The sequence below is a fragment of the Stegostoma tigrinum genome, chromosome 41 (assembly GCF_030684315.1).
Source record: "Stegostoma tigrinum isolate sSteTig4 chromosome 41, sSteTig4.hap1, whole genome shotgun sequence".
Classification (NCBI taxonomy): Eukaryota; Metazoa; Chordata; class Chondrichthyes; order Orectolobiformes; family Stegostomatidae; genus Stegostoma; species Stegostoma tigrinum.
The window spans coordinates 1921309-1949123 of NC_081394.1; the positions used below are offsets into that span (position 1 = coordinate 1921309).

The 27815-nt window shown below is 52.0% G+C and overlaps 1 protein-coding gene across 3 annotated transcripts; it reads right to left on the reverse strand.

Annotated features, from left to right (window-relative positions):
- Positions 1-1003: 1003 nt before the first annotated feature.
- On the reverse strand, positions 1004-27700 carry LOC125448416 (hepatic and glial cell adhesion molecule-like). 3 transcript variants are annotated; one of them, XM_048523732.2, is made up of 6 exons: positions 27309-27700; positions 17100-17447; positions 6834-7091; positions 5071-5186; positions 2504-2575; positions 1480-1592 (listed from the first exon to the last, which is right to left on the reverse strand). In XM_048523732.2, exons 1-5 carry the CDS (start codon positions 27358-27360, stop codon positions 2552-2554), a joined length of 798 nt encoding a protein of 265 aa, XP_048379689.1. In that variant the 5' UTR covers positions 27361-27700; the 3' UTR covers positions 1480-1592; positions 2504-2551. The 3 variants fall into 3 exon arrangements, with proteins under 3 accessions (XP_048379687.1, XP_048379688.1, XP_048379689.1); XM_048523731.2 differs by lacking the exon at positions 2504-2575 and having other exon boundaries at positions 1453-1592; XM_048523730.2 differs by lacking the exons at positions 2504-2575; positions 5071-5186 and having other exon boundaries at positions 1004-1592; positions 27309-27699.
- Between the last annotated feature and the right edge of the window lie 115 nt (positions 27701-27815).

The window sequence follows — 27815 nt, forward strand, 5'->3', positions numbered from 1 at the left end:
GACTCCAGGCCCACAGCAATTTGGTTGACTCCTAACTGCCCTCTGTGCAATTAATGCTGCTGAGCCAACGATGCCCTCATCCTGTAAATGAACAAAGTATTTCCTATTTGTTGCAGTTCCTTTCTTTTGTGTCTTACACATTTTCTGTTGTCTCTTCACCTCCCTCTGCACCGTGTGCAGAACCGGTCAGCGTACTCACAGAAGGATGTTAATGCAGTGGAAGGAGTTTGGAGGAGGTTTAATGGACTGGGATGAGTGGGTTGCCTTATGGGGAAAGGCTGGGCCTGTACCCTCTGGAGTTTAGAGGAGTCACAGCTGATTTAATTGAAACATGTAGGATCCTGAGGGGTCCTGGTTGTGTGACAATCTAGGGGGTCACTGTTTAAAAATAAATTCCAAACAGAGATGAGGAAACGTTCTTTTTCTCTTTCGAAGGTTGTGAGGCTTTGGAATTCCCTTCCTCAAAAAAGCAGTGGGCGTAGAATCTTTCAATATTTTTTGAAGGCAGATGTAGATAGATTCTCAATTGTCCAGGGGGTGGAAGATTATTGGGGGAGATGCAGGGATGTAGGGTTGAGGCTAAAATCAGATCAGCCATGAATGATAAAGCAGGTTTGAAGGGCCGAGTGGCTGACTCTTGTTCACTGTTTACATGTCAGTAATGATGAGTAATGGTCAGTAATGATGAGCAATGGTCAGTAATGGTGAGCAATGGTCAGTAATAATGAGCAATGATCAGTAATGATGAATTAAGGCTAGTAATAATGAGTGATGATCAGTAATAATGAGCAATGATCAGTAATGATGAATTAAGGCTAGTAATAATGAGTGATGATCAGTAATAATGAGTAATGGTCAGTAATGATGAGCAATGGTTAGTAATAATGATGAACAATCAGTAATGACTAGCAATGATCAGTAATATTGAGCAAAGGTCAGTAATAATGAGCGATGATCAGTCATAATGAATAATGGTCAGTAATGATGAGCAATGCCCCTTTTAATTGGTTTTATTATTCTATAATAAATTACACATACGATATCAAAAATAAAGCATTTATAGGTGATTTGTCAATGACCAACAGTTCTAGTGTGATGGGCTGAATAGCCTCCAGCTGTGTTTCATATCCAGTAGCAGCAGGACTGCTCCCTTCACTTCGTGATCTCCACACAACCCCCACCCACCCCCATGGAAACCACCTCTTCCTGCAGATCGCAGGGGAGCTACTGGATTCTTAGAGAGCTGTCAGATCCATGGCGATCTGGGGAAGAGTCGGGACAGTGGGAGGAGCTGTGGGATCCACTGCGATCTGAGGAGAATCTGGACAGTGTCAGACAGGGTTAGATCCACTGTGATCTGGGCAGAGTCTGGACAGAGGCAGATACGGTTAGATCCACTGTGATCAGTGCAGAGTCTGAACAGTGAGATATGCTGTTAGATCCACTGCGCTCTGGCGAGAGTCTGGATGGTAGGAAATGCTGATTGATGTTTTGTGTCCCGGGAGATGTGATGGAAAGATCTTTTTCCACCAGGATCGGTTCAATCGCAATCCTCCCTGAGCTCAAAGACCACGCGATCCTCTTTTCAGCACCTGTGCAAGGAATCGCAAGAGTTAGCCTGTCGCTAAAAACAGTTGAACTCTCTGATGAAGGGTCTAGGCCTGAAACGTCAGCTTTTGTGCTCCTGAGAGGCTGCTGGGCCTGCTGTGTTCATCCAGCTCCACACTTTGTTATCTTGAACTCTCTGCCTTACTGCTCGACACACCCATATCAGTATGCCCCAGGGCTGAAATTGACAAAGTCAGGTCTGTACAAAGCTGAGAATAATCACATTGCGATCAGATCTCCAGTCATGTTACCAAACTGTACTCCTGGCAAAATTCTCCTTGTTGCATCCACACCACATATTTAATGGTTTTCAAGTCTTTACTTATCCTTATACTAGCTGCTTCCTGTGCATCTCAAATTTCAAAGAACAAAGTAATTCGGAAGGCAAGTTCTACATTAGCCTTCAGGGCAATTTGAGAACAGAAGTGAGGATGCATTGTTGCATTTATATCGAGTCAAGGTCAGACTTGACCCAAAATATTGCGCAGTTTTGGTCTCCCTATCGAAGAAACAGATATCTTTACCATCAAGAATGTGCAGTAGTGGTTCAACAGATGAGATTATTAATTATTATTGATCAATTAAACAAAGATATACAAGAGCAGAAACAGAGGTTGCTGACAAAGCTTAGCAGGTCCGGCAGCATCTGTGAAGAAAAAAAACAGAGTTAACGTTTCAGGTCCAGTGACCCTTCCCTAGAAGGGCCAGTTCTGTGGAAGGGTCACTGGACCCAAAATGTTAACTCTGTTTTTCCCTTCAAAGATGCTGCCAGACCTGCTGAGCTTTTCCAGCAAGTTTACAGCATCCACAGTTCTTTCAGCTTTTAAAGATATACAAGAATCCAGGCCAAGTGGTGGGAAAGCGGGTTAGAAGGGTGAGGTGTTTATTTCCTGACCTGCACGGACTCGATGGGCTGAATGGTCTCTTTCTGTACTGCAGGCTTCTACAGCTCTAATGGCAGGATGGCCTGACAAGGAAAGATCAATGAAATTGAGATTGTATTCACTAAACATTTCAAAAGTGAGATGGCTCAGAATAGGATTAAGGTTAGGATTACGGATAGGGTTAATATTAGGGTTAGGACCAGGATTAGGGTCAGGGATACAGTTAGCATTAGGGTTAGGGGTAGGTTAGGGTTAGGGTTAGGGGAAGGGTTAGTGTTAGGGTTAGGCGTAGTGTTAGGCTCAGAGATAGCAATAGGGTTAGTGTTGGCCTGCGATAGGGTCAGAGTTAGGATTAGGGATAGGGTTAGGGCTCCAATTCAGGTTAGGGTTGGGGTCAGGGTTAGGGTACGGTTTAGGGTCAAGGTTGAGGTGAGAGTTAGTGATAGGGTTAGGGTTAGGGTCAGGATCAGGGTCAGGGTTCAGGTTAGGATTAGGGTTAAGATTAGGGTTAGCGTTAGGTTTAGGATCAGGGTCAGGATTAGGGTCAGATTTCAGGTTAGGATTAGGATCAGGGCCAGGTTCTGGGTCAGGATTAGGGTTAGGATTAGGGTCAGGGTTAGAGTTAATATTGGGGATCTGGTCTGATTGAATGTTAAAATGAGCAATGACAGGATAAATATAGATTGGATGGTCAGGGTCTCAGGTTAAGGGGCAAGTTGCTGAAGGCAGAGATGAGTTGGAATTCCTTCACTGAGGATTTGGTGAACGTATGGGATTCTGCTCCCCAGGGGGCATGGTATCTTAGCCATTACATTGCAAGCACAAATCAATTGTCTGCAAGTGATGAATCACATCAAGCCTGGGCAGAATCGGAAGAGTGATATTGCTGGGATAATGGGACAATCCCACACCGTCCGATGGGCTTTCACAGCCAGTGTTGTGACGAATGAGAGGCGAGCCCATTGAAAGTTACAAAGCACTGAAACTGACAAGGCAGACGTGAGGGAGACGTTTTCGCCCAGTGCACTTCGCTGGTACTGGTGCACAATTTAAAACTACGGCAAATACCCCTTTGGGCTAAGATAAGGAGAGATTTCTCTTCCTCCCAACGTTGGAACACTCTGGAATTTTATCCTGTATTGGCTGTGAAAGGCAGCTCTTGAGTGACTTTCAAGTAGAGATTCTTGGATGACTGATTTCACGTGGTGTGGTGTAAAGGGTGAAAGGGATGGATAAAAGGCATTGAAGTGTTCACTCAGACATAACAGTATTGGAGTGGGGTGTCGCAGATCGAATGGGCCGAATTGCCTACTCCTGATGTTAATCGCTAATTTTCAAAAATCCAATGCTCCTTGTACTATCATCTTTATCCGCAATAATTACGCTGGCACTGACCCTCCGACAGTGCCCACTCCCTCAGCACTGACCCTCCGACAGTGCCCACTCCCTCAGCACTGATCCTCCGACTGTGCCCACTCCCTCAGCACTGGCCCTCCCACAGTGCCCACTCCCTCAGCACAGACCCTCCGACAGTGCCCACTCCTTCAGCACTGACCCTCTGACAGTGCGGTGCTCCCTCAGCACTGACCCTCCGACAGTGCGGTGCTACCTCAGCACTGACCCTCCGACAGTGCCCACTCCCTCAGCACGGACCCTCTGACAGTGCGGTGCTCCCTCAGCACTGACCCGCCGACAGTGCCCACTCCCTCAGCACTGACCCTCCGATAGTGCGGCACTCCCTCAGCACTGACCTTCTGACAGTGCATTGCTCCCTCAGCACTGACCCTCCAACAGTGCCCACTCCCTCAGCGCTGACCCTCCAACAGTGCCCACTCCCTCAGCGCTGACCCACCTACAGTGCCCACTCCCTCAGCACTGACCCACCTACAGTGCCCACTCCCTCAGCACCGACCCTCCAACAGTGCGGCGCTCCCTCAGCACTGACCCTCCAACAGTGCCCACTCCCTCAGCACTGACCCTCCGACAGTGCCCACTCCCTCAGCACTGACTCTCCGACAGTGCCCACTCTCTCAGCACTGACCCTCCAACAGTGACCACTCTCTCAGCACTGACCCTCCAACAGTGACCACTCCCTCAGCACTGACCCTCCGACAATGCGGCGCTGCCTCTGTATGGTGCTCTGCACCCTACTTGTCTTACCTCCTCACTCTACCCTGCTGTCACCATATACCCCATCCTGCTTACTCCCCATCCCCATCCAGCACCCCAACTCCATTCACAGCTGATGCCCATACAGTCTCATCGCAGCTGGTATCGTGTTTGTCATGCCCCGCAAATGTCAGACTAAAGCTGCTGACATCCCCTGAAATATGGAAAGCTTGTTTTCCCAAACTTCGAGCTGTATCCCTCCGAGGGGTCTCTCTGAATGGGAGGATGGATCAGCGGTTCAGTGTCATGCCAGAGTGTGTATCTTCTCCCTGAAGTCTGGAACTCCTCACATGCGTTGGGAAGTAGGAAGGTTGGGCGTTGCTTATGCGTTCGCTTAAGGACGCTCAGTGGTTCAGAGCGAGGCCCTTCTCGCGGCTTCCATCCTGTGATATCCCTTAGTCGTACTCACCATCTGAAAAGCACAGGCTAGCAGAATCAAGGTGGCCATGATTCCAGTAACTATCAGCCAGGATTGTCTCTCCCTTGGTTTGTGAATCTGCATGCACGACGCAAACCCGTCCGTTTCTGAAAGGAGAGAAAGCCATCTCAGGTGTCTCTACAATATGTGGCTGGGTGTTGAAGCCCGTTTGGGTATTTCTCGCTTCAGCCCTAGACACTGCGCTCATGGCAGAGGCCAGCTTGGTGCTGTGGGTCTGGAGTCATGTGGAGGGCCAATGTGACAGATTTCCTTCCCCCTCTTGTTAGCCAGAAGAGACAAAAGCTTAAACACATTTGCCAACAAATTCAGGAGCAAATTCTTCCCCGTTCTAACTTGGCTTGCAAAATGACCTTCCAAATTGTAAGTTTACCGTTGGTCTCACTCTTGTACATCTTCTCTGTAGACATAACTTTGTATCCCTCACTCTGCTCTATTGCCCGAATTCGCTTTTGTATGGTCAGATCTTCCTGTACTGCACACCAAACAAAACTTTTTACTGTACATGTGACGACAATAAATCAAATCAAAACTGAAGTACAGTTGGAACCACTGATGGATTGCTGACTGACCCCCATTTTCCTCAGGCGTGTGACTAACTGTTCAAAGTTAGTTGAAGCATCATTCTGAAAACAGTTGTAGATTATTGGGTCTAGGCCCAAAACGTCAGCCTTCCGGCTCCTCTGATGCTGCTTGGCCTGCTGTGTTCATCCAGCTCTACACCTTATAATCGCAGACTATTGTTTGCATTATTTACTGAACTGTGGTTCCACTCACCACCCACGGTTCTCCGGATTTGAACCAGTGCCCCCTAAGGAATGGATGAACGCAGCAGGCCAAGCAGCATCAGAGGAGCAGGAAAGCTTGACATTTCGGGTCGGGACCCTTCTTCAGAAACGCTGTGTTCATCCAGCTTCACACCGTGTTATCTCAGATTCTCCAGCATCGGCAGTTCCTACTATCCCCCTAAGGAATGGAGCCTAGTGTCCCCTTTGTTTATGCGGGAGGCCTCTCTATTCATATCCATCCCAACCCAAATTCATGCCCCTGTGTCAGACCATTGTCCCATTCCTTCTCTTCCCTTAAGGAACCCCCTCTCATCGGTCCTAAGTGCCTCAATTCTCCTTGATCTGAACACCTTCCCTTCCGAACAAAATAGGCCATTCAGCCCCTCCAGGCCCATTCTGCCATTCTGTGAGATCATGGCTGCTCTGTGGAGCAATACCTGCTTGTGCTCACATCCCTTCACCTTTGCTGAATAGTAAATTATCTATCTCATATTTCAACATAACAACTGAAGCAGCAGCTACTGCTATTTGTGGGAGAGATTCCTAAACCTCTTTGTGTGCAAAAAGGCTTCCAAGCATCTCTCCTGAGCGGTCTTGCCCTCATTCCCAGACTCTGCTCCCTCTTCCTAGAATCTCCAACCAGTGGGAAGAGTTTATCTGGATCAATCCTGTCTTTTCCTGTTAAAATCTTGAAGACTTCAAACAGATCACCTCTTAAACTTCTAAATTCTAGAGAAGCAATCCATCAGTGGTTCCAACCATTCTGCGATTGATTGATCGGAACTGATGATGCATGGCCCAGTCTCCAGGTTGGATTGCCTAAGCCTGGGCGATGGCTCAGGGCTCGAGGAGAAAATGGGCCGGTGAAGGATTTGCGCAAGGATGGAATACACAACAAACCAAGAGGGCAAAGGGGAGTTGGCACATGGGCACATCGCGCCCCCTCACCTGAAACGGTCTTGGTCACTGATTCTTGGCCGAGTTTATTGGTGACGAGGCAGGTGAAGATCCCGCAAAGTGTTGGATTTCTAGAGGTAAGGGCTAGTCGCTGGCCATCATCAGATATCAGCACATCATTGGTTTCTGTAAGATTTTCACCATCTTTTAGCCAATGGTAGTGGAGATCTGTCCCATTCTGCGCTGAGCAGTGAAGGGTCAGATTGTAGGCGCTCCTAAATGCCTCAATGGACAGCGCGGAGATCTGTTCTGCCAGATAAGGAGAGACAGAGAAATTACAGTCTGTTAGTGCCTGTTGTTAGCAGCATCTTAGAGAACTCCGAACTGGAATTCTGCACAGCAACCTCTGAATGTTTCAGATCGTCTGCTGTTTTGTTCCTGCTGCGTCCTCCCTGCTCACACATCTCTGAATCCAACGAAATATTTCGAAACAAGCGTCTAATGTTGATGCTGAATCTGTCGTCGTTTCTCAGAATAACTCTTCATCAGAGAGCTGATGAAGGATCTAGGCCCGAAACATCAGCTTTTGTGCTCCTGAGATGCTGCTTGGCCTGCTGTGTTCATCCAGCCTCACACTTTGTTATCTTGGATTCTCCAGCATCTGCAGTTCCCATTATCACTAATGTTCTAGGGACCTGGGTTCAAAGCCTATCATGGCAGATGGTGAAATTTGAATTCAATGAAATATCTGGAAATAAGAATCTAATGATGACTGTGAATTGATTGTTGGGAAAAACCCCTCTGGTTCACTAATCCCTTTAGGGAAGGAAACTGTCACCCTCACTGGGTCTGGCCTATATGTGACTCCAGACCCACAGCAATGTGGTTGACTCCTAACTGTGATAAGTGCTGCCTGGCCAGTGACGCTCTCATCCCGCAAATGACTAAAGAATAAAGGAAACCCTTCATTCAGTCTAGTAAGTACTTTCTGAACCCTTTCCAATTTAGTAATATCCTTCCTATAGCAGGGAATTGAACAAAATATTCCAAAAGTGGCCCTAACCAATGTCCTGTACAGCCCCAACATGACCCTCCCAGATCCTATACTCAATGCACTGACCAATAAAGGCAAGCGTACCGAACACCTTCCTCACCGTCCTGTCTACCTGCGACTCCACTTTCAAGGAACTATGTATCTGAAACCCTAGGACCCTCCATTCACCAGCGCTCCCCAGGGCACTACTCAAGTCCAACCAAAATGCAATGTATTGCATTTATCCAAATCAAACTCCATCTGTCACTCCTCTGCCCATTGACTCAACTGATCAGCTTCTCTCTGTAATCATTCCCACTCTCCACAATGCCACCAATTTTGGCGTCATCTGTAAACTTACTAACCATCCCTCCTATAGAATCCCTAGTGTGGAAACAGGCCCTTCAGCCCAACAAGTCCACACTGACCCTCACACCATCCCACCCGGACCCATCCCCCTGTAACCCATCTAACCTACACAACACTGAGCACTATGGGTAATTTAGCCTGGCCAATCCACCCTAACCTGCACATCCCTGGGCACTATGGGTAATTTAGCATGGCCAATCCACCCTAACCTGCACATCCCTGGGCACTATGGGTAATTTAGCATGGCCAATCCACTCTAACCTGCACATCCCTGGGCACTATGGGTAATTTAGCATGACCAATCCACCCTAACCTGCACATCCCTGGACACTATGGGTAATTTAGCATGGCCAATCCACTCTAACCTGCACATCCCTGGGCACTATGGGTAATTTAGCATGACCAATCCACCCTAACCTGCACATCCCTGGACACTATGGGTAATTTAGCATGGCCAATCCACCCTAACCCGCACATCCCTGGGCACTATGGGTAATTTAACACGGCCAATCCACGTTAACCTGCACATCCCTGGGCACTATGGGTAATTTAGCATGGCCAATCCACCCTAACCCGCACATCCCTGGGCACTATGGGTAATTTAGTATGGCCAATCCACCCTAACCCGCATATCCCTGGGCACTATGGGCAATTTAGTATGGCCAATCCACCCTAACCCGCATATCCCTGGGCACTATGGGATAATTTAGCACGGCCAACCCACCCTAACCTGTACATCATTGAACTGTGGGAGAAAACCCACGCAGACACGGGGAGAATGTGCAAACTCCACACAGACAGAGTCCTGTGAGTGGAATCGAACCCGGGTTCGCTGGTGCTGAGGCAGCAGCGCTAACCACTGAGCCACCGTGCTGCCCCTATATTCATACCCAAATCGTTTATACAAATGACAAACAAAAGTGAAGTCATTACTAATGTAGGTCACAGATTTACAGTCAGTCCTCCGGCTCCACTCTGTCTCCTGCTGTTGAGCCAATTTTGTATCCTCTCGGCAAGTTCACCCTGAATTCCATCTAACTTTACTAACCACTGTCCCACATCCTGTTAGTTTATTGGTTTCTACAGGACATCCCCCCTCATTCTTCTAAACTCCAGTAAATGCAACCCTCACTGACTCCATTTGGAGCAGTTGCTGGGTAATATCGGAAGCAGAAATGTTTGAGAGGGGTGTTAAAAGGGGTAGGCAGGAGCTGGAGCTGCCTGAATGGCCTCCCTCGGTACCTTAAGCACGATATAACACCAGCCCGAGTCTGTTTGACCTTACCCCATGCACAGTAGGACTGGGGTTGAGGTGCTCTGGAAAGGAGCAGCAACTTCAGGCTGGGCCACCAGGTGGTGACAGAGCATCAGTTACGATGACAGAGCTATGGCTCCCCACCTACACACACACACACACACCACCTTCTCCCTAACCCTAACCCTGTCCAGACAGTACAGCCAGGCTATATTCCCCAAATTCCAGGACAGTAAAGGATGGCTCGAAATGCCCCAAAGGTGGACTGCACAATGACGGGGAGGGGTCTCGAGGTGGCAAGAGGCTGCAGAGCCTGGGATCCTGCAGGCAGATGATGGGGCTAGTGGGCTGGAGAAACCCTAAAAGCAGTTAGCAAAATGGTTATTTATTTTAACTCTAAATTGCCCCTACACCAGATGCGCTGATGGGTTTCGCTGTGAGGGGAATTGAAATGTCCAGGGGTGGGCTTCCTCTGAATTATAAACCATTTGTTGTCCCAGTCCTGGGAATGTTCAATGGGGATGGAACAGAAGGAATTTATGAATTTGTTTGCTTAATTTATTTGTTTTCTGTGATTTTGCTATTGCTTGTTTTTACTAGGCCCCTGCGGGGTGGGGATCGAGTGGAGGGTGTTTATTTTTTTGTGTCCCTGTGCAGAGTAATTGGGTCTTTGTGTTCATTTTAACCAAGTCAAGGGAGCTTTATTTTCTGATTTGAAAACGCAGAATGGGCTCTGCTCTGTGTTTCATTCCCTGTCTGATAGGGGGGTGGGTGGGGGGCGCGGGCTGGGGGGGTGGTTTTCGTTTTTTTTCTGTTTACACCTTACGTTTAAAAGAGCAAAGGAGTGAGAGAGATGGAATGGGTCAACGGGCCAGGGAGAGGCAGATGCAGTTCAATCTGGATAAACGCGAGCTATTGCATTTTGGTAAAGCAAACAAGAACAGGACTTTTTACACTTTATTGTAGGGCCTTGAGTTAGTGTTATACAGCAGAGAGGCTGAGAGCTGCAGGTATATAAGTCTTTGAAATTTGCATCCCATATAGACAGGGGGGGCTAAGAAGGTGTTTAACGCGCTTACATTCATCGCTCAGACCTTTGAGTGTAAGAGCTGGGGACGTCATGTTGAGGTTGTACAGGACGTGAGTGAGGCTTCTTCTGGAGCACGGTGTCCAGCTCTGGTCCCCCAGTTACAGGAAGGACATTATTAAACTGCAGAGGGTTCGGGACAGATTTACCGGGATGTTGCCGGGAATCGATGGTTTGCGTTATAAAGAAAGGCTGGATAAGCTGGGGCATTTTCCTCTGGAGTGTAGGAGGTTGAGAGGCGACCTTGTGGAGGGTTATAAGATAATGAGAGGTACAGATAGAATGAATGGGGACACAGCGCGGGGCTGGGGGGGGAGACACAGCGCGGGGGCTGGGGGGTGGGGGCGACACAGTGCGGGGGCTGGGGGGGCGACAACGCGGGGGCTGGGGGGGGCGACACAGCGCGGGGGCTGGGGGGGGTGACACAGCGCGGGGGCTGGGGGGGGAGACACAGCGCGGGGGCTGGGGGGTGGGGGCGACACAGTGCGGGGGCTGGGGGGCGACAACGCGGGGGCTGGGGGGGGCGACACAGCGCGGGGGCTGGGGGGGGGCGACACAGCGCGGGGGCTGGGGGGGCGACACAGCGCGGGGGCTGGGGGGAGCGCGACACAGCGCGGGGCTGGGGGGGGCGACACAGCGCGGGGGCTGGGGGGGGGCGACACAGCGCGGGGGCTGGGGGGGCGACACAGCGCGGGGGCTGGGGGGGGTGACACAGCGCGGGGGCTGGGGGGGGTGACACAGCGCGGGGGCTGGGGGGGGTGACACAGCGCGGGGGCTGGGGGGGGTGACACAGCGCGGGGGCTGGGGGGGTCGACACAGCGCGGGGGCTGGGGGGGGGCGCGACACAGCGCGGGGCTGGGGGGGTGCGACTCAGCGCAGGGGCTGGGGGGGGGCGCGACACAGCGCGGGGGCTGGGGGGGGGCGCGACACAGCGCGGGGCTGGGGGGGGGAGACACAGCGCGGGGCTGGGGGGGGGGGAGACACAGCGCGGAGCTGGAGGAACACAGAGTGGGGCCGGAGGGACACAGTGTGGAGCTGGAGGAACACAGAGTGGGGCTGGAGGAACACAGTGTGGGGCCGGAGGGACACAGCGGGGAGCGGGAGGGACACAGAGTGCAGCTGGAGGAACACAGCGGGGAGCGGGAGGAACACAGAGTGGGGCCGGAGGAACACAGTGTGGGGCCGGAGGGACACAGTGTGGGGCCGGAGGGACACAGTGTGGGGCCGGAGGGACACAGTGTGGGGCCGGAGGGACACAGTGTGGGGCCGGAGGGACACAGTGTGGGGCCGGAGGGACACAGAGTGGGGCCGGAGGGACACAGAGTGGGGCCGGAGGGACACAGTGTGGGGCCGGAGGGACACAGTGTGGGGCCGGAGGGACACAGTGTGGGGCCGGAGGGACACAGTGTGGGGCCGGAGGGACACAGTGTGGGGCCGGAGGGACACAGTGTGGAGCCGGAGGAACACAGTGTGGGGCCGGAGGAAAACAGTGTGGGGCCGGAGGAACACAGTGTGGGGCCGGAGGAACACAGTGTGGGGCCGGAGGAACACAGTGTGGAGCTGGAGGAACACAGCGTGGGGCTGGGGGAACACAGCGTGGAGCAGGAGGAGCACAGTGTGGGGCCGGAGGAACACAGGGGAGATAGATAGATAGATAGAACATTACAGCACAGTACAGGCCCTTCGGCCCTCGATGCTGTGCCGACCTGTCATACTGATCTCAAGCCCATCTAACCTACACTATTCCATGTACGTCCATATGCTTGTCCAATGACGCCTTAAATGTACCTAAAGTTGGCGAATCTACTACCGTTGCTGGCAAAGAGTTCCATTCCCTTACTACTCTCTGAGTAAAGAACCTACCTCTGATATCTGTCCTATATCTTTCACCCCTCAATTTAAAGCTATGCCCCCTCATGCTCGCCGTCACCATCCTAGGAAAAAGGCTCTCCCTATCCACCCTATCTAACCCTCTGATTATTTTATGTTTTAATTAAGTCACCTCTCAACCTTCTTCTCTCTAATGAAAACAGCCTCAAGTCCCTCAGCCTTTCATCGTAAGACCTTCCCTCCATACCAGGCAACATCCTAGTAAATCTCCTCTGCACCCTTTCCAAAGCTTCCACATCCTTCTTATAACGCGGTGACCAGAACTGTACGCAATACTCCAAGTGCGGCCGCACCAGAGTTTTGTACAGCTGCAGCATAACCTCATGGTTCCGGAACTCGATCCCTCTATTAATAAAAGCTAAAACACTGTATGCCTTCTTAACAACCCTGTCAACCTTGGTGGCAACTTTCAAGGATCTGTGTACATGGACACCGAGATCTCTCTGCTCATCTACACTACCAAGAATCTTACCATTAGCCCAGTACTTTGCCTTCTGGTTACTCCTACCAAAGTGCATCACCTCACACTTGTCCGCATTAAACTCCATTTGCCACCTCTCAGCTCAGCTCTGCAGCTTATCAATGTCTCTCTGCAACCTACAGCATCCTTCATCACTATCCACAACTCCACTGACCTTAGCGTCATCTGCAAATTTACTAGCCCATCCTTCTACGCCCTCATCCAGGTCATTTATAAAAATGACAAACAGCAGTGGACCCAACACCGACCTTTGCGGTACACCACCAGTAACTGGTCTCCAGGATCAACATTTCCCATCCGCCACACACTCTGTCTTCTGTCAGCAAGCCAATTTCCGATCCAAACTGCTATATCTCCCACAATCCCATTCCTCCGCATTTTGTACAATAGCCTATTGTGGGGAACCTTATCGAACGCCTTGCTGAAATCCATATACATCACACCAACTGGTTTACTCTCATCTACCTGTTTGGTCATCTTCTCAAAGAACTCAATAAGGTTTGTGAGGCATGACCTTCCCTTCACAAAACCGTGCTGACTATCCCTAATCAATTTATTCTTTTCTAGATGATTATAAATCCTATTCCTTATAAACTTTTACAACACTTTACCAACAACTGAGATAAGGCTCACTGGTCTATAATTACCAGGGTTGTCTCTACTCCCCTTCTTGAACAGGGGACAACATTTGCTACCCTCCAGTCATCTGGCACTATTCCTGTAGGCAATGACGAGTTAAAGATCAATGCCAAAGGCTCAGCAATCTCCTCCCTGGCTTCCCAGAGGATCCGAGGATAAATCCCATCCGGCCCAGGGGACTTATCTATCTTCACGCTCTGTAGGATTTCTAATACCTCTTCCTTGTGAACCTCAATCCCACCTACTCTAGTAGCCTGTATCTCAGTATTCACCTCGACAACATTGTTGTTTTCTAGAGTGAATACTGTTGAAAAATATTCATTTAGTGCTTCCATTATCTCCTCTGACTCCACACACAACTTACCACTACTATCCTTGATTGGCCCTAATCTTACTCTCATCATTCTTTTATTCCTTAAATACCTGTAGAAAGCCTTAGGCTTTACCCTGATCCTATCCGCCAACAACTTCTCATGTCTCCTCCTGGCTCTTCTGAGCTCTCTCTTTAGGTCTTTCCTGGCTACCTCGTAGTCCTCAAGTGCCCTAACTGAGCCTTCACATCTCATCCTAACACAAGCCTTCTTCTTCCTCTTGATCAGAGATTCCACCTCCTTCGTAAACCACGGCTCCCACACTCTACAGCTTCCACCCTGCCTGACAGGTGTTGTATGATACTGAAGGCTCTAATGGAAATTCTGCCTGTGTTTTAACTTTTGCCCTTCCCAATTAGTTCACCTTCTGTTCCTAACCTGACTCTCACTGGGGTTCCAAAGTGGGTGGCCATGGGTACCCGCATGGGCCCCAGCTATGCCTGCCTCTTTGTAGGTTACATGGAACAATCCCTCTTCTGCACCTCCACGGGCAATAAACCCCACCTCTTCCTCCATTACATTGATGACTGTATCGGCACCGTCTCTTGCTCCCGAGGAGCTCGACCAGTTCATCCATTTCACCAACATCTTCCACCCCAACCTCAAGTTCACCTGGGCCATCTCCAACATATCCCTCACCTTCCTGCACCTCTCTGTCTGCATCTCACGCAACCACCTAGAAACTGATGTCCATTTCAAGCCCACCGACTGCCACAGCTACCTAGAATACACCTCACTCACTCACCCTACTGCAAAAATTCCATCCCCTATTCCGAATTCGCTCACCTCCACTGCATCTGCTCCCAGGACGAGGCATTCCACTCCCGTACGTCTCAGATATCCTTGTATTTCAAGGACCGCAACATTCCCCCCGCAGTGGTCGAGAACACCCTCGTCTGTGTCTCTGGCATTTTCCATAACCCATCCTTCACACCGTGCCCCCGCAATAACCACCAAAAGAGGATCCCCCTTGTCCTCACATACCACCCGACCAACCTCTGGATACAACGCATCATCCTCTGACACTTCCGCCATCTGCAATCTGATCCCACCACCAAAGACATATTTCCATCCCCACCCTTGTCTGCTTTCCGGAGAGACCACGCTCTCCGCGACTCCCTTGTCTGCTCCACACTCCCCTCCAACCCCACCACTCCCGGCACCTTCCCCTGCAACCGCAGGAAATGCTACACTTGCTCCCACACCTCCTCCCACACCCCCATCCCAGACCCCAAGATGACTTTCCACATCAAGCAGAGGTTCACCTGCACATCTGCCAATGTAGTATCCTGTATCCACTGTACTCGGTGTGGCTTCCTCTACATTGGGCAAACCAAGTGGAGGCTTGGGGACCGCTTTGCAGAACACTCAGTTCGAACAAACAACTGCACCTCCCAGTCGCGAACCATTTTAACTGCCCCTCTCATTCCTCAGACGACATGTCCATCATGGGCCTCCTGCAGTGCCACAATGTTGCCACCCGAAGGTTGCAGGAACAGCAACTCATATTCCGCCTGGGAACCCTGCAGCCCAATGGTATCAATGTGGACTTCACCAGCTTCAAAATCTCCCCCTCCCCCACTGCATCCCAAATCCAGCCCAGCTCGTCCCCACTTCCCTAACCTGTTTTTCCTCCCACCTCTCCCCTCCTCCCACCTCAACCCGCACCTCCATTTCCTACCTACTAACCTCATCCCGCCCCCTTGACCTGTCCGTCCTCCCTGGACTGACCTATCCCCTCCCCACCCCCCCACGTACACTCACCTTTACTGGCTCCATCCCCACCTCTTTAACTTGTCTGTCTCCTCTCCACCCACCTTCTCCTCTCTCCATCTTCGATCCGCCTCCCCCTCTCTCCCTATTTATTTCAGAACCCTCTTCCCCTCCCCCTCTCTGATGAAGGGTCTCGGCTTTCCTGCTCCTAAGATGCTGCTTGACCTTCTCTGCTCATCCAGCTCCACACTTCCTTATCTAACTGGGGTTCCGCTCTTCCAAACCTAAGATGGCATGGTGGCTCAGTGATTAGCACTGCTGCCTCACAGTGCCAGGGACCCGGGTTCGATTCCACCCTCAGGCGACTGTCTGTGTGGAATTACACATTCTCCCCGTGTCTGCGTGGGACTCCTCCGGGTGCTCCGGTTTCCTCCAAAAATCCAAAGCTGTGCAGATGAGGTGGACCAGCCGTGCTAAATTGCCCTGTAGTGTTTGGGTTAGCCAGGGAAATTGTAGTGGGGTTTATGGAGATAAGATGTAGGGTGTGAGTGGGATGCCATTCAAAGGGTCAATACAGGCCCAATGGGCTGAATAGCCTCTATCTGCAGTGAGTATAGTGTATAGAGGTGGTTGCCCTGCCACAGGGCTGGCTATTAAACTGGAGAGAGCTCAGAAAAGATTTACAAGGATGTTGTAGTCTAGAGGGCATGATTATCAGGAATAGTCTGGGGGCTGGAGCATCAGAGACTGACGGGTGACCTTATAGAGGTTTATACAATCATGAGGGGCATGGATAGGGTGAATAGACAAAGTCTTTTCCCCCCAGTGTGGGGCTGTACAAAACTAGAGGGGCATAGGTTTAAGGTGAGAGGGGAAAGATTTAAAAGGGACCTGAGGGGCAACTTTTTCACACAGAGGGTGGTGCGTGTATGGAATGAGCTGCCAGAGGAAGTGGTGGGGGCTGGTACAGTTACAGCATTTAAAAGGCATCTGGATGGGGACATGGATAGGAAGGGTTTAAGAGGGATATGGGCCAAATGCTGGCCGTTGAGGACGAGTTTAGTTTGGGAAACATGGTTGGACAGATGAGTTGGGCTGAAGGGTCTGTCTCTGCACCATACAGCTCCATGCAGTAGTCTGGATTGAAGGGGGTATGGGGTGGAAATGTTACTTTAATTGGAAGGTGTGGTTTGGTGGGGGGGGGCGGTACTGGGGCAACTGAGGGGGCGAATGGGCAAAGGTGGCATCTTCAAAGACCCATTGCGCCCCCTGCTGCCTATTCCGAGGTCTTCCGAAAGAGTCGGACGGTGGGGGGGTGCGGTGGGGGGGTGGTGGTTAACGGTGGGAGAAGAGTTTGGGCTCACTGGAGTCGAGGAGGGAGAGGGGTGGCATTGGTGTAAACAGGGCGGGAAGAGGGTGAGCGGTTCAACAGTCCGGCCCGGGGGGAAGGGGGGGAAGCACAGCAAGATCCCGACTTACCGTACAGCCGCACCAGGGTGCAAGCTGTTTGCTCAGCCCCTTCGACGTCAGTCACCGTGATGCAGTACAGGCCCGCGTCGCGGGACGTGAAGTTGCGGAGGACCAGGGTGCCGTTCTCGCTGTGGAAGCGGAAGCGCCCCCTGTAGGTGGAGGACGGGTATGTCTTGTTGTTGCTCACGATGTACTGGAGGATGCGTCGGAAGATTGGCTCGTCCACCTTCCAGCTCACGCTGTGGATCCTGCGCCTGGCCAGCGCAGGGTAACGCATGTTCAAACTCAGGGGGGTCCCGGCAATCACGTAGAGCTGGCCCACCTCTCCTGATCCCAGCGACACTGCCCCAACCGTCCCTGGACACCGAGAGAAAGAGAGAGAAATGACCAGAGTTGAGGGACACGACGGGGCCCAATGGTAGGATGGGGCCCAAAGGAGTTGGGAAGGCCAGGAAGGAAAAAGAACTATCCTCATTTGTCAATGGAGTCCACATTTGTGGGAGGTGCATTTGGAAACAATGGGCGCAGGAGCAGGTCATTCAGCTCATCAAACCTGCTGCAACCATCAAATAGGATCATGGATGACCAACCAACATAGTACCCAGTTCCTGCTCTCTCCCTATCATTCTGCGAAACTACATCTAACTCCTTTTTTATTAATGCTCTGCCCACAATCGCTTTCTGTGACAGAGAATCCCAGCGTCTCAACACTCCCTGGGTGAAAATGTTCCTTGTCATCTAGGCTCAAGGTGGTCTACCCTGCATACTTAGACTGAGGGAGCGGGCAGTGTCGGAGGGTCAGTGCTGACGGAGCGGGCACTGTCGGTTGGTCAGTGCTGAGGGAGTGGGCACTGTAAGAGGGTCAGTGCTGAGGGAGTGGGCACTGTCGGAGGGTCAGTGCTGACGGAGCGGGCACTGTCGGAGGGTCAGTGCTGAGGGAGTGGGCACTGTCGGAGAGTCAGTGCTGAGGGAGCGCCGCACTGTCGGACGGTCAGTGCCGAGGGAGCGGGCACCGTCGGAAGGTCAGTGTTGAGGGAACAGGCAATGGCGGAGGGTCAGTGTTGAGGGAGCAGGCACTGTCAGAGGGTCAGTGCTGAGGGCGTGGGCACTGCCAGAGGGTCAGTGCTGAGGGAGCAGGCAGTGTCGGAGGGTCAGTGCTGGGGGAGTGCTGCACTGTCGGAGGGTCAGTGCTGACGGAGCGGGCACTGTTGGACGGTCACTGCTGAGGGAGCTGGCACTGTTGAGGTTTGAAGGGGCCTGAAGACTTTCCATTGAAAGGAATGCGAATAAAGCCTGGAGGGGGTTACAGAGATGGGGTGGGGGAGTAGGGGCTGGAGGGGGTTACAGAGATGGGATGGGGTTGTAGGGGCCGGAGCTGGTTACAGAGATAGGATGGGAGTGTGGGGCTGGAGAGGTTTACAGAGATAGGGAGGGGGTGTAGGGGCTGGAGGGGGTTACAGAGATAGGGAGGGGGTGTAGAGAGTGGAGGGGGTTACAGAGATAGGGAGTTCTCTTACTCTTGTAGAGCCATAGACCCCTACAGAACAGAAACAGCCCCTTCGGTCCAACTCATCCATGCTGATCCTAAACTAGTCCTCACCTGGCTGCCGCTGACCCATATCCCTCCAAACCTTTCCTGTCCCTTCCATATCCAAATGTATTTTAAACATCGTTCATTCTGCACGTGAACCACTTTCTGTGTAAAAACATTATCCCTCATGTCCTGTTTAAATTTGTCTTCTCGCTCCTGAAAAATGTGCCCTCCAGTGTTGAAATCCCTTACCTTCAGGATTAGACCCTGGTCATTCACCTTATCTATGCCCCTCATGATTTTATAAACCTCTTTAAGGTCATCCCTCAGCCTCCCACACTCCAGTGAGAAAGGTCCCAGCCTATCCTGCCTCTCCTTCTCACTCAACCCTTCCATATGCGGCCACATCCTGGTAAATCTCTTCTGAGGCCTCTCCTGCTTGATAATATCCTTCCTATTACTGGGAGACTGGAATAGTTCGACATCATCATAATGTCTCAACTACTATACTCAACAGAACTGAGCAATAAAACACACTAAAGGCTTTCTTAATTAACCAATCTGCATGAGACGCAAATTTCAAGAAGTCTGCACCTGAACACCTAGGTCTCTCTGTTCTACAGCACTACCCAGGCCCCTATCATTAACTAGTCCTTCCCTTGTTTGTTTCACCAAAATATAACACCTTACACTTATCCAAATTAAACTCCATCTCCCCCTCCTCTGCCCATCGATCCAATTGACCAAGATCTCTTTGTAATCTTGGATAACCTTCTTCTCTGTCCACTGTCCCAGCAATTTTAGTGTCATCCGCAAACTTACTAACCATGCCTCCTGATTTCACATCCAAATCTTTTCGATAAATAACGTACCGAAGTGGAAACACAGCACTGATCCCTGTGGAACACCACTGGCCACAGGCCTCCAGTCCGAGAAACACCGCTCCACCGCCACTCTCTGTCTCCCACCATTAGACCAATTTTGTATCCAATTGACAATCTCACCCTGAATCCCAACTGCCCTCACCTTACTGTTTAATGTACCATGTGGGACCTTGTCAAATTTCCTCAGGCTTGGGTTTCCCATTTTCTTTTTAATTAAAAGATTCAATTCCCGAAAATAAAAGTCATTCTACTCAAATGCACGAATCGCATATTAGATATTTATATCATTAAGCAGTGCAGGACGGGAGGAATGTATTTTTTTTGATATGGGACCGCTTTGCAATGGGGTGTGTCTCTGCTGCTGAAGAGCTCCAGAACGCACGTGTATGGGGATCTCAAGGTGCAACACAGAAGAGGATCAATGCACGCTGAGTGACCAGTGGATATTTGTAACTGGGCTTAAATCAGAAACGCAGGGATTGGGACTCTCTTTGGAATTCATATGAAGCCAAAAGGCAGTTGCTGAGGACAGAGATGTGGCTGTGAATGCAAATTCTGGCAGACAACCAAGCGGCAGTAAAGGAGAATAGGAAACAGGTAAAACAGACAGAAAGATATACACTCAGAGAGAGGAACAGGAGGTCGAGACGCCAGGCAAAGTGACACTGAATGAAGCATTAATGCAAAAACGATTTATTCCAGGTAGAAATTTGAATTAAAAACTGAAAATTATGGGAATTGCCGTATACACAATGAGTTTTGCAAATACTTGTGTCGTTGCACAGGTGATTAAGGAAACAAATCGGAAAAGTCCTGGTGATTTTTGTGATGGGAGATGTGTTGAAACATTCTGAATAAGCAGTTTGTGTGGAGAGAGCAACTGAGTTTCAGGTCAGTGAGCTTCCATCACAACTATTTACGGAAACAGTAACGTTATGTAAGCTCTGCACTGAGCCTACGGCTTCTGCTTCCCCATCCAAAACACTTTGCTTGATTTTAAAGATCTTTGTGTCAGATGGAGTTTAATTTAGATAAATGTGAGGTGTTACATTTTGGAAAGGCACATCAGGGCAGGACTGATACACTTCACGGTAAGGCCCTGGGGAGCGTTGCTGAACAAAGAGACCTTGGGGGGAGCAGGTATAGAGTTCCTTGAAAGTGGAGTTGCAGGTAGACAGGGCAGTGAGGAAGGTGTTCGGTTCTCTTGCCCTTATTGGTCAGTGCATTGAGTATAGGGAGCTGGGAGGGTCATGTTGGGGCTGTACAGGACATTGGTTAGGGCCACTTTTGGAATACTGTGTTCAATCCCGGCCTCCCTGCTACAGGAAGGATGGTGTGAAACTTGAAAGGGTTCAGAAAAGATTTACAGGGATGTTGCCACGGTTGGAGGGTTTGAGCTACAGGGAGGGGCTATATAGGCTGGGGCTATTTTCCCTGGAGCATCGGGGGCTGAGGGGGTGACCTTATAGAGGTTTATAAAATCATGAGGGACATGGATAGGGTGAACAGACAAGGTCTTTTCCCCCAGGGAGGGCGGAGTCCAAAACTAGAGGGGCATAGGTTTAAGGTGAGAGGGGAAAGATGAGGTTATAGACTTGCTCATCGAACTGATTTGCTTTCGTTCAAAAGTTTCATCACCGTGGTGATGCCTGAAAGGAAACAAGCCAGCTCAGCGAGGGAGTCACCAACCTCACCCACAACCCGAGCTACAGACCTTTACCAAAACTTTAAACAGCTACACACTTATCAAAGGAACCTGAGGGGCAACTTTTTCACACAGAGGGTGGTGCGTATATGGAATGAGCTCCCAGAGGAAGTGGTGGGGGCTGGTACAGTTACAGCATTTAAAAGGCATCTGGATGGGGACATGAATAGGAAGGGTTTAAGAGGGATATGGGCCAAATGCTGGGAAATGGGGACTGGATTAATTTAGGATGTGTGGACGGAATGGATGAAATGGATTGAAGTGTCAGTTTCTGTGCTGTACAGCTCTAAAAGATTCAGTGAGTGGATGTTTTCATATGATAAAACCCGAGCCAAAATGTAAAGGAACGCTGATGATAATATTATTGCTTTCTGCATCTGTTTCTCAGGGAACCATTCTTTGGTATTGTGATAACAGAAAATAATATAACACTCTGGGATTTACAATGCAAAGGAATTGGCACAGAGAGAAGCCCGGTGCAGATTTCTAATGGGGAGGAGATTGCAGATCATCGTAGAATGAAATTGCTCAGTGCCTCAGTGACATGAGGTTTTGTCTTTTCGGTAATCCATCCTGGAGTGGAAATTGGACTGACCGTCACATAGCATGCAACAATGCGACTAGTACGAATGCATTCCATCACAATATCCAGAACACGGGCATCATGGTGGCTCAGGGGTTAGCACTGCTGCCTCACAGCGCCAGGGACCTGGGTTCGATCCCATCCTCGGGCAAATGTCCGTGTGGAGTTTGCACGTTCTCCCTGTGTCTGCGTGGGTTTCCTTCGGGTGCTCCAGTTTACTCCCACAGTCCAAAGTTATGCAGGTTAGGGTGGATTGGCCAGGCTAAATTACCCATAGTGCCCAGGGATGTGCAGGTTAGGGTGGAATGGCCGTGCTAAATTACCCATAGTGCCCAGGGATGTGCAGGTTAGGGTGGATTGGCCGTGCTAAATTACCCATAGTGCCCAGGGATGTGCAGGTTAGGGTGGATTGGCCGTGCTAAATTACCCATAGTGCCCAGGGATGTGCAGGTTAGGGTGGAATGGCCGTGCTAAATTACCCATAGTGCCCAGGGATGTGCAGGTTAGGGTGGATTGGCCGTGCTAAATTACCCATAGTGCCCAGGGATGTGCAGGTTAGGGTGGAATGGCCGTGCTAAATTACCCATAGTGCCCAGGGATGTGCAGGTTAGGGTGGAATGGCCAGGCTAAATTACCCATAATATGCAGGCTCAGAAGATGAACCATGGCAAATGTAGGGTTACAAAGGGGGTTGGGCCTGGGTAGGATGCTCTTCAGAGGACTCAATGTGCCAAATGGGCTGCTCCCACAGTGTGTGAATCCTATGATTCCCTACCTCACTTCTTTTAGCCCAATGCCTGTCTGTCAGGAGCAACTGAAAACAGTCATAACACAGTGTGAAGAGCTGGAGGAACACAGCTGGCTAGGCAGCATCAGAGGAGCAGGAAAGTTGACATTTTGGGTTGGGACCCTTCTTCAGAAATGGGGATTAGTGTTTCTGAAGAAGGGTCCCGACCCAAAATGTCAGCTCTCCTGCTCCTCTGACGCTGCCTGACTTGCTGTGTTCCTCCAGCTCCACTCTGTGTTATCTCTGAATCCAGCATCTGCAGCTCTTACTATCTCAGAAAAATAGTCATGTTGGACAAGACTTTTCTCTCTTGAAAAATGTTGTTAAACTTGCTGTGATCTTCCATAAATTTGTTTTAGTAACAGGAGATCTCTATCAAACTACAGTCACAGGAATCAATTAAACATTTTCTCTTTATACAGTAGGCTCAGATTCAATCCAGGCTGTCGGTCTGCACACTTAAAGAAACTGTGATACAACCATCCATATCTAAACTTTCCATTTTAGTGTAGGGGCTGGAGGGGGTTACAGAGATAGGGAGGGGGTTTAGGGGCTGGAGGGGGTGTAGGGGCTGTAGGGTGTTACAGAGATAGGGAGGGGGTGTAGGGGTTGGAGGAGGTTACAGAGATAGGGAGGGGGTGTAGGGGTCTGGAGGGGGTTACAGAGATAGGGAGGGGGTGTAGGGGCTGGAGGGGGTTACAAAGATAGGGAGGGGGTGTAGGGGCTGGAGGGGGTTACAGAGATAAGGAGGGGGTGTAGGGGTTGGAGGAGGTTACAGAGATAGGGAGGGGGTGTAGGGGCTGGAGGGGGTTACAGAGATAGGGAGGGGGTGTAGGGGCTGGAGGGGGTTACAGAGATAAGGAGGGGGTGTAGGGGTTGGAGGAGGTTACAGAGATAGGGAGGGGGTGTAGGGGCTGGAGGGGGTTACAGAGATAGAGAGGGGGTGTAGGGGTCTGGAGGGGGTTACAGAGATAGGGAGGGGGTGTAGGGGTTGGAGGAGGTTACAGAGATAGGGAGGGGGTGTAGGGGCTGGAGGGGGTTACAGAGATAGAAAGGGGGTGTAGGGGTCTGGAGGGGGTTACAGAGATAGGGAGGGGGTTTAGGGGCTGGAGGGGGTTACAGAGATAGGGAGGGGGTGTAGGGGCTGGAGGGGGAGACAGAGATAGAGAGGGGGTGTAGGGGTCTGGAGGGGGTTACAGAGATAGGGAGGGGGTGTAGGGGCTGGAGGGCGTTACAGAGATAGGGAGGGGGTGCAGACACTGGTGGAATTTACAGGCTTGATGCGGAGCTGCCGGTACTGGACTGCGTTGGACAAGGTCAGAAATCACACGAGACCAGGTTATACCCCAACAGGTTTCTCTGAAGTCTCAAGGTTTCAGAGCCTCGCTCCTTCCTCAGGTGTTCGTGAGAGAGGTGGCATCAGACACAGAATTTATAAGTAAAAGATTAAAGGGTCACATCCACTGATGAGAATGTTTTAGACAAATCTAAGAAGGCTTTAATTGTTTAACAATGTTATGTAAATCCCTGATAATGAAACGTGAGGCTGGATGAATACAGCAGGCCAAGCAGCATCTCAGGAGCACAAAAGCTGACCTTTCGGGCCTAGACTCTTCATCAGAGAGGGGGATGGGGTGAGGGTTCTGGAATAAATAGGGAGAGAGGGGGAGGCGGACCGAAGATGGAGAGAAAAGAAGATAGGTGGAGAGGAGAGTATAGGTGGGGAGGTAGGGAGGGGATAGGTCAGTCCAGGAAAGATGGACAGGTCAAGGAGGCGGGATGAGTTTGGTAGGTAGGAAAAGGAGGTGCGGCTTGAGGTGGGAGGAAGGGATGGGTGAGAGGAAGAACCAGTTAGCGAGGCAGAGACAGGCTGGACTGGTTTTGGGATGCAGTGGGGGGAGGGGACGAACTGGGCTGGTTTTGGGATGCAGTGGGGGGAGGGGACGAACTGGGCTGGTTTTGGGATGCAGTGGGGGGAGGGGACGAACTGGGCTGGTTTTGGGATGCAGTGGGGGGAGGGGACGAACTGGGCTGGTTTAGGGATGTGGTGGGGGAGGGGGAGATTTTGAAGCTGGTGAAGTCCACATTGATACCATTGGGCTGCAGTGTTCCCAAGCGGAATATGAGTTGCTGTTCCTGCAACCTTCGGGTGGCATCATTGTGGCACTGCAGGAGGCCCATGATGGACATGTCATCTAAAGAATGGGAGGGGGAGTGGAAATGGTTTGCGACTGGGAGGTGCAGTTGTTTATTACGAACTGAGCGGAGGTGTTCTGCAAAGCGGTCCCCAAGCCTCCGCTTGGTTTCCCCAATGTAGAGGAAGCCACACCGAGTACAGTGGATGCAGTATACCACATTGGCAGATGTGCAGGTGAACCTCTGCTTAATGTGGAATGTCATCTTGGGGCCTGGGATAGGGGTGAGGGAGGAGGTGTGGGGACAAGTGTAGCATTTCCTGCGGTTGCAGGGGTGTGGTGGGGTTGGAGGGTAGTGTGGAGCGAACAAGGGAGTCACGGAGAGAGTGGATGATGTGTTGTATCCGGAGGGCCCCGACACCCCCTCTCAGTCCCTGCAACCCCCTGCCGGCCCCGACACCCCCTCCCAGGCCCTGCAACCCCCTGCCGGCCCCGACACCCCCTCCCAGTCCCTGCAAACCCCTGCCGGCCCCGACACCCCCTCCCAGTCCCTGCAACCCCCTGCCGGCCCCGACACCCCCTCCCAGTCCCTGCAAACCCCTGCCGGCCCCGACACCCCCTCCCTATCCCTGTAAGCCCCTCCAGCCCCTACAACCCCTCCCTATCTCTGTAACCCCCTCCAGGCCCTACACCCCCTCTCTATCTCTGTAACCTCCTCCAGCACCTACACCCCCTCCCTATGTGTGTAACCCCCTCCAGCCCTCCAGCCCCTACACTCCCTCCAGCCCCTACACCCCCTTCCCTATCCCTGTAACCCCCTCCAGCCCCTACAACCCCTCCCTATCCCTGTAACCCCCTCCAGCCCCTACAACCCCTCCCTATCCCTGTAACCCCCTCCAGCCCCTACACCCCCACCCTATCTCTGTAACCCCCTCCAGCCCCTACACTCCCTCCAGCCCCTACACCCCCTCCAGCCCCTACACCCCCTCCAGCCCCTACACCCCCTCCAGCCCCTACAACCCCTCCCTATCTCTGTAACCCCCTCCAGCCCCTACACCCCCTCCAGCCCCTACACCCCCTCCCTATCTCTGTAACCCCCTCCAGCCCCTACACCCCCTCCAGCCCCTACACCCCCTCCAGCCCCTACAACGCCTCCAGCCCCTACAACGCCTCCAGCCCCTACACCCCCACCCTATCTCTGTAACCCCCTCCAGCCCCTACACTCCCTCCAGCCCCTACACTCCCTCCAGCCCCCACAACCCCTCCCTATCTCTGTAACCCGCTCCAGCCCCTACACCCCCACCCTATCTCTGTAAGCCCCTACACCCCCTCCCTATCTCTGTAACCCCCTCCAGGCCCTACACCCCCTCTCTATCTCTGTAACCTCCTCCAGCACCTACACCCCCTCCCTATGTGTGTAACCCCCTCCAGCCCTCCAGCCCCTACACTCCCTCCAGCCCCTACACCCCCTTCCCTATCCCTGTAACCCCCTCCAGCCCCTACAACCCCTCCCTATCCCTGTAACCCCCTCCAGCCCCTACAACCCCTCCCTATCCCTGTAACCCCCTCCAGCCCCTACACCCCCACCCTATCTCTGTAACCCCCTCCAGCCCCTACACTCCCTCCAGCCCCTACACCCCCTCCAGCCCCTACACCCCCTCCAGCCCCTACACCCCCTCCAGCCCCTACAACCCCTCCCTATCTCTGTAACCCCCTCCAGCCCCTACACCCCCTCCAGCCCCTACACCCCCTCCCTATCTCTGTAACCCCCTCCAGCCCCTACACCCCCTCCAGCCCCTACACCCCCTCCAGCCCCTACAACGCCTCCAGCCCCTACAACGCCTCCAGCCCCTACACCCCCACCCTATCTCTGTAACCCCCTCCAGCCCCTACACTCCCTCCAGCCCCTACACTCCCTCCAGCCCCCACAACCCCTCCCTATCTCTGTAACCCGCTCCAGCCCCTACACCCCCACCCTATCTCTGTAAGCCCCTACACCCCCTCCCTATCTCTGTAACCCCCTCCAGCCCCTACACCCCCTCCCTATCTCTGTAACCCCCGCCAGCCCCTACACCCCCTCCCTATCTCTGTAACCCCCTCCAGCCCCTACACCCCCTCCCTATCTCTGTAACCCCCTCCAGCCCCTACACCCCCTCCCTATCTCTGTAACCCCCTCCAGCCCCTACACCCCCTCCCTATCTCTGTAACCCCCTCCAGCCCCTACACCCCCTCCCTATCTCTGTAACCCCCTCCAGCCCCTACACCCCCTCCCTATCTCTGTAACCCCCTCCAGCCCCTACACCCCCTCCCTATCTCTGTAACCCCCTCCAGCCCCTACACCCCCTCCCGATCTCTGTAACCCCCTCCAGCCCCTACACCCACTCCCTATCTCTGTAACCCCCTCCAGCCCCCTGGACCGATGTTCGGGGAACCACTGTAATTAGTTCCTATCATGGGACCCGACACCCCGCCCCATCTGACAGGCCCAATCTGCCCCTTTCGCGGAGTCAGCGACATTCACCCCTCCCCCCGGGTTCTGCCCCTTTAAACGTTCCCCCCCCACCCCCCCCCCCCCCACCACAACAGAAACTACCTGCCAAGAGGGACAGCAGCGCCAGCGTGACTCCACATCGGCTGTGTGGCATCGTGGGGAAGATCTGCACCCTCCTCGCCTACGTTTAAAGTCGGCACGCTCTTCGACTGTGGTGTGCCTCGTCCCGCCTGGCGATGCTGACCGAGGGATCTGCAGTCCCCCTCTCCGTGTTGCCGAAACCAGGTGCCATGTGAATTGCAGGGCGTCTGAGACTTAATCATCTCCCACAGGAATTTGAACACCACGTCATGTTCTGCAGATAGCTTTTTCATTGCTCACACCTTGGGCAACTCCCCTGCATTGCTCCTTATCTTTGCCGAGGGCAGGAACACACTTGTGTTCCCTCCTCCACCCCCCCATTAATTTTACTGCTTTCGCCTGGCTCCTCACCTCTCAGGTTCAACGTCCACTGTTCAGCTTCTCTCCCCAACGTCGCCTCCTCTTCATTATCGAACTTAGAACACTACGGGGCAGTACAGGCCCTTCGGCCCTCGATGTCATGCCGAC

What these genes read in the sequence shown, in the direction of transcription:
- LOC125448416 (XM_048523730.2), bottom strand. Translation starts at nt 27,360, where the DNA reads ATGCCACACAGCCGATGTGGAGTCACGCTGGCGCTGCTGTCCCTCTTG. An exon ending in GCTGCTGTCCCTCTTGGCAG is followed by an intron (nt 17,448 to 27,308) that starts GTAGTTTCTGTT and finishes CTCGGTGTCCAG; the next exon opens with GGACGGTTGGGGCAGTGTCG. An exon ending in CACCCTGGTGCGGCTGTACG is followed by an intron (nt 7,092 to 17,099) that starts GTAAGTCGGGAT and finishes CTTATCTGGCAG; the next exon opens with AACAGATCTCCGCGCTGTCC.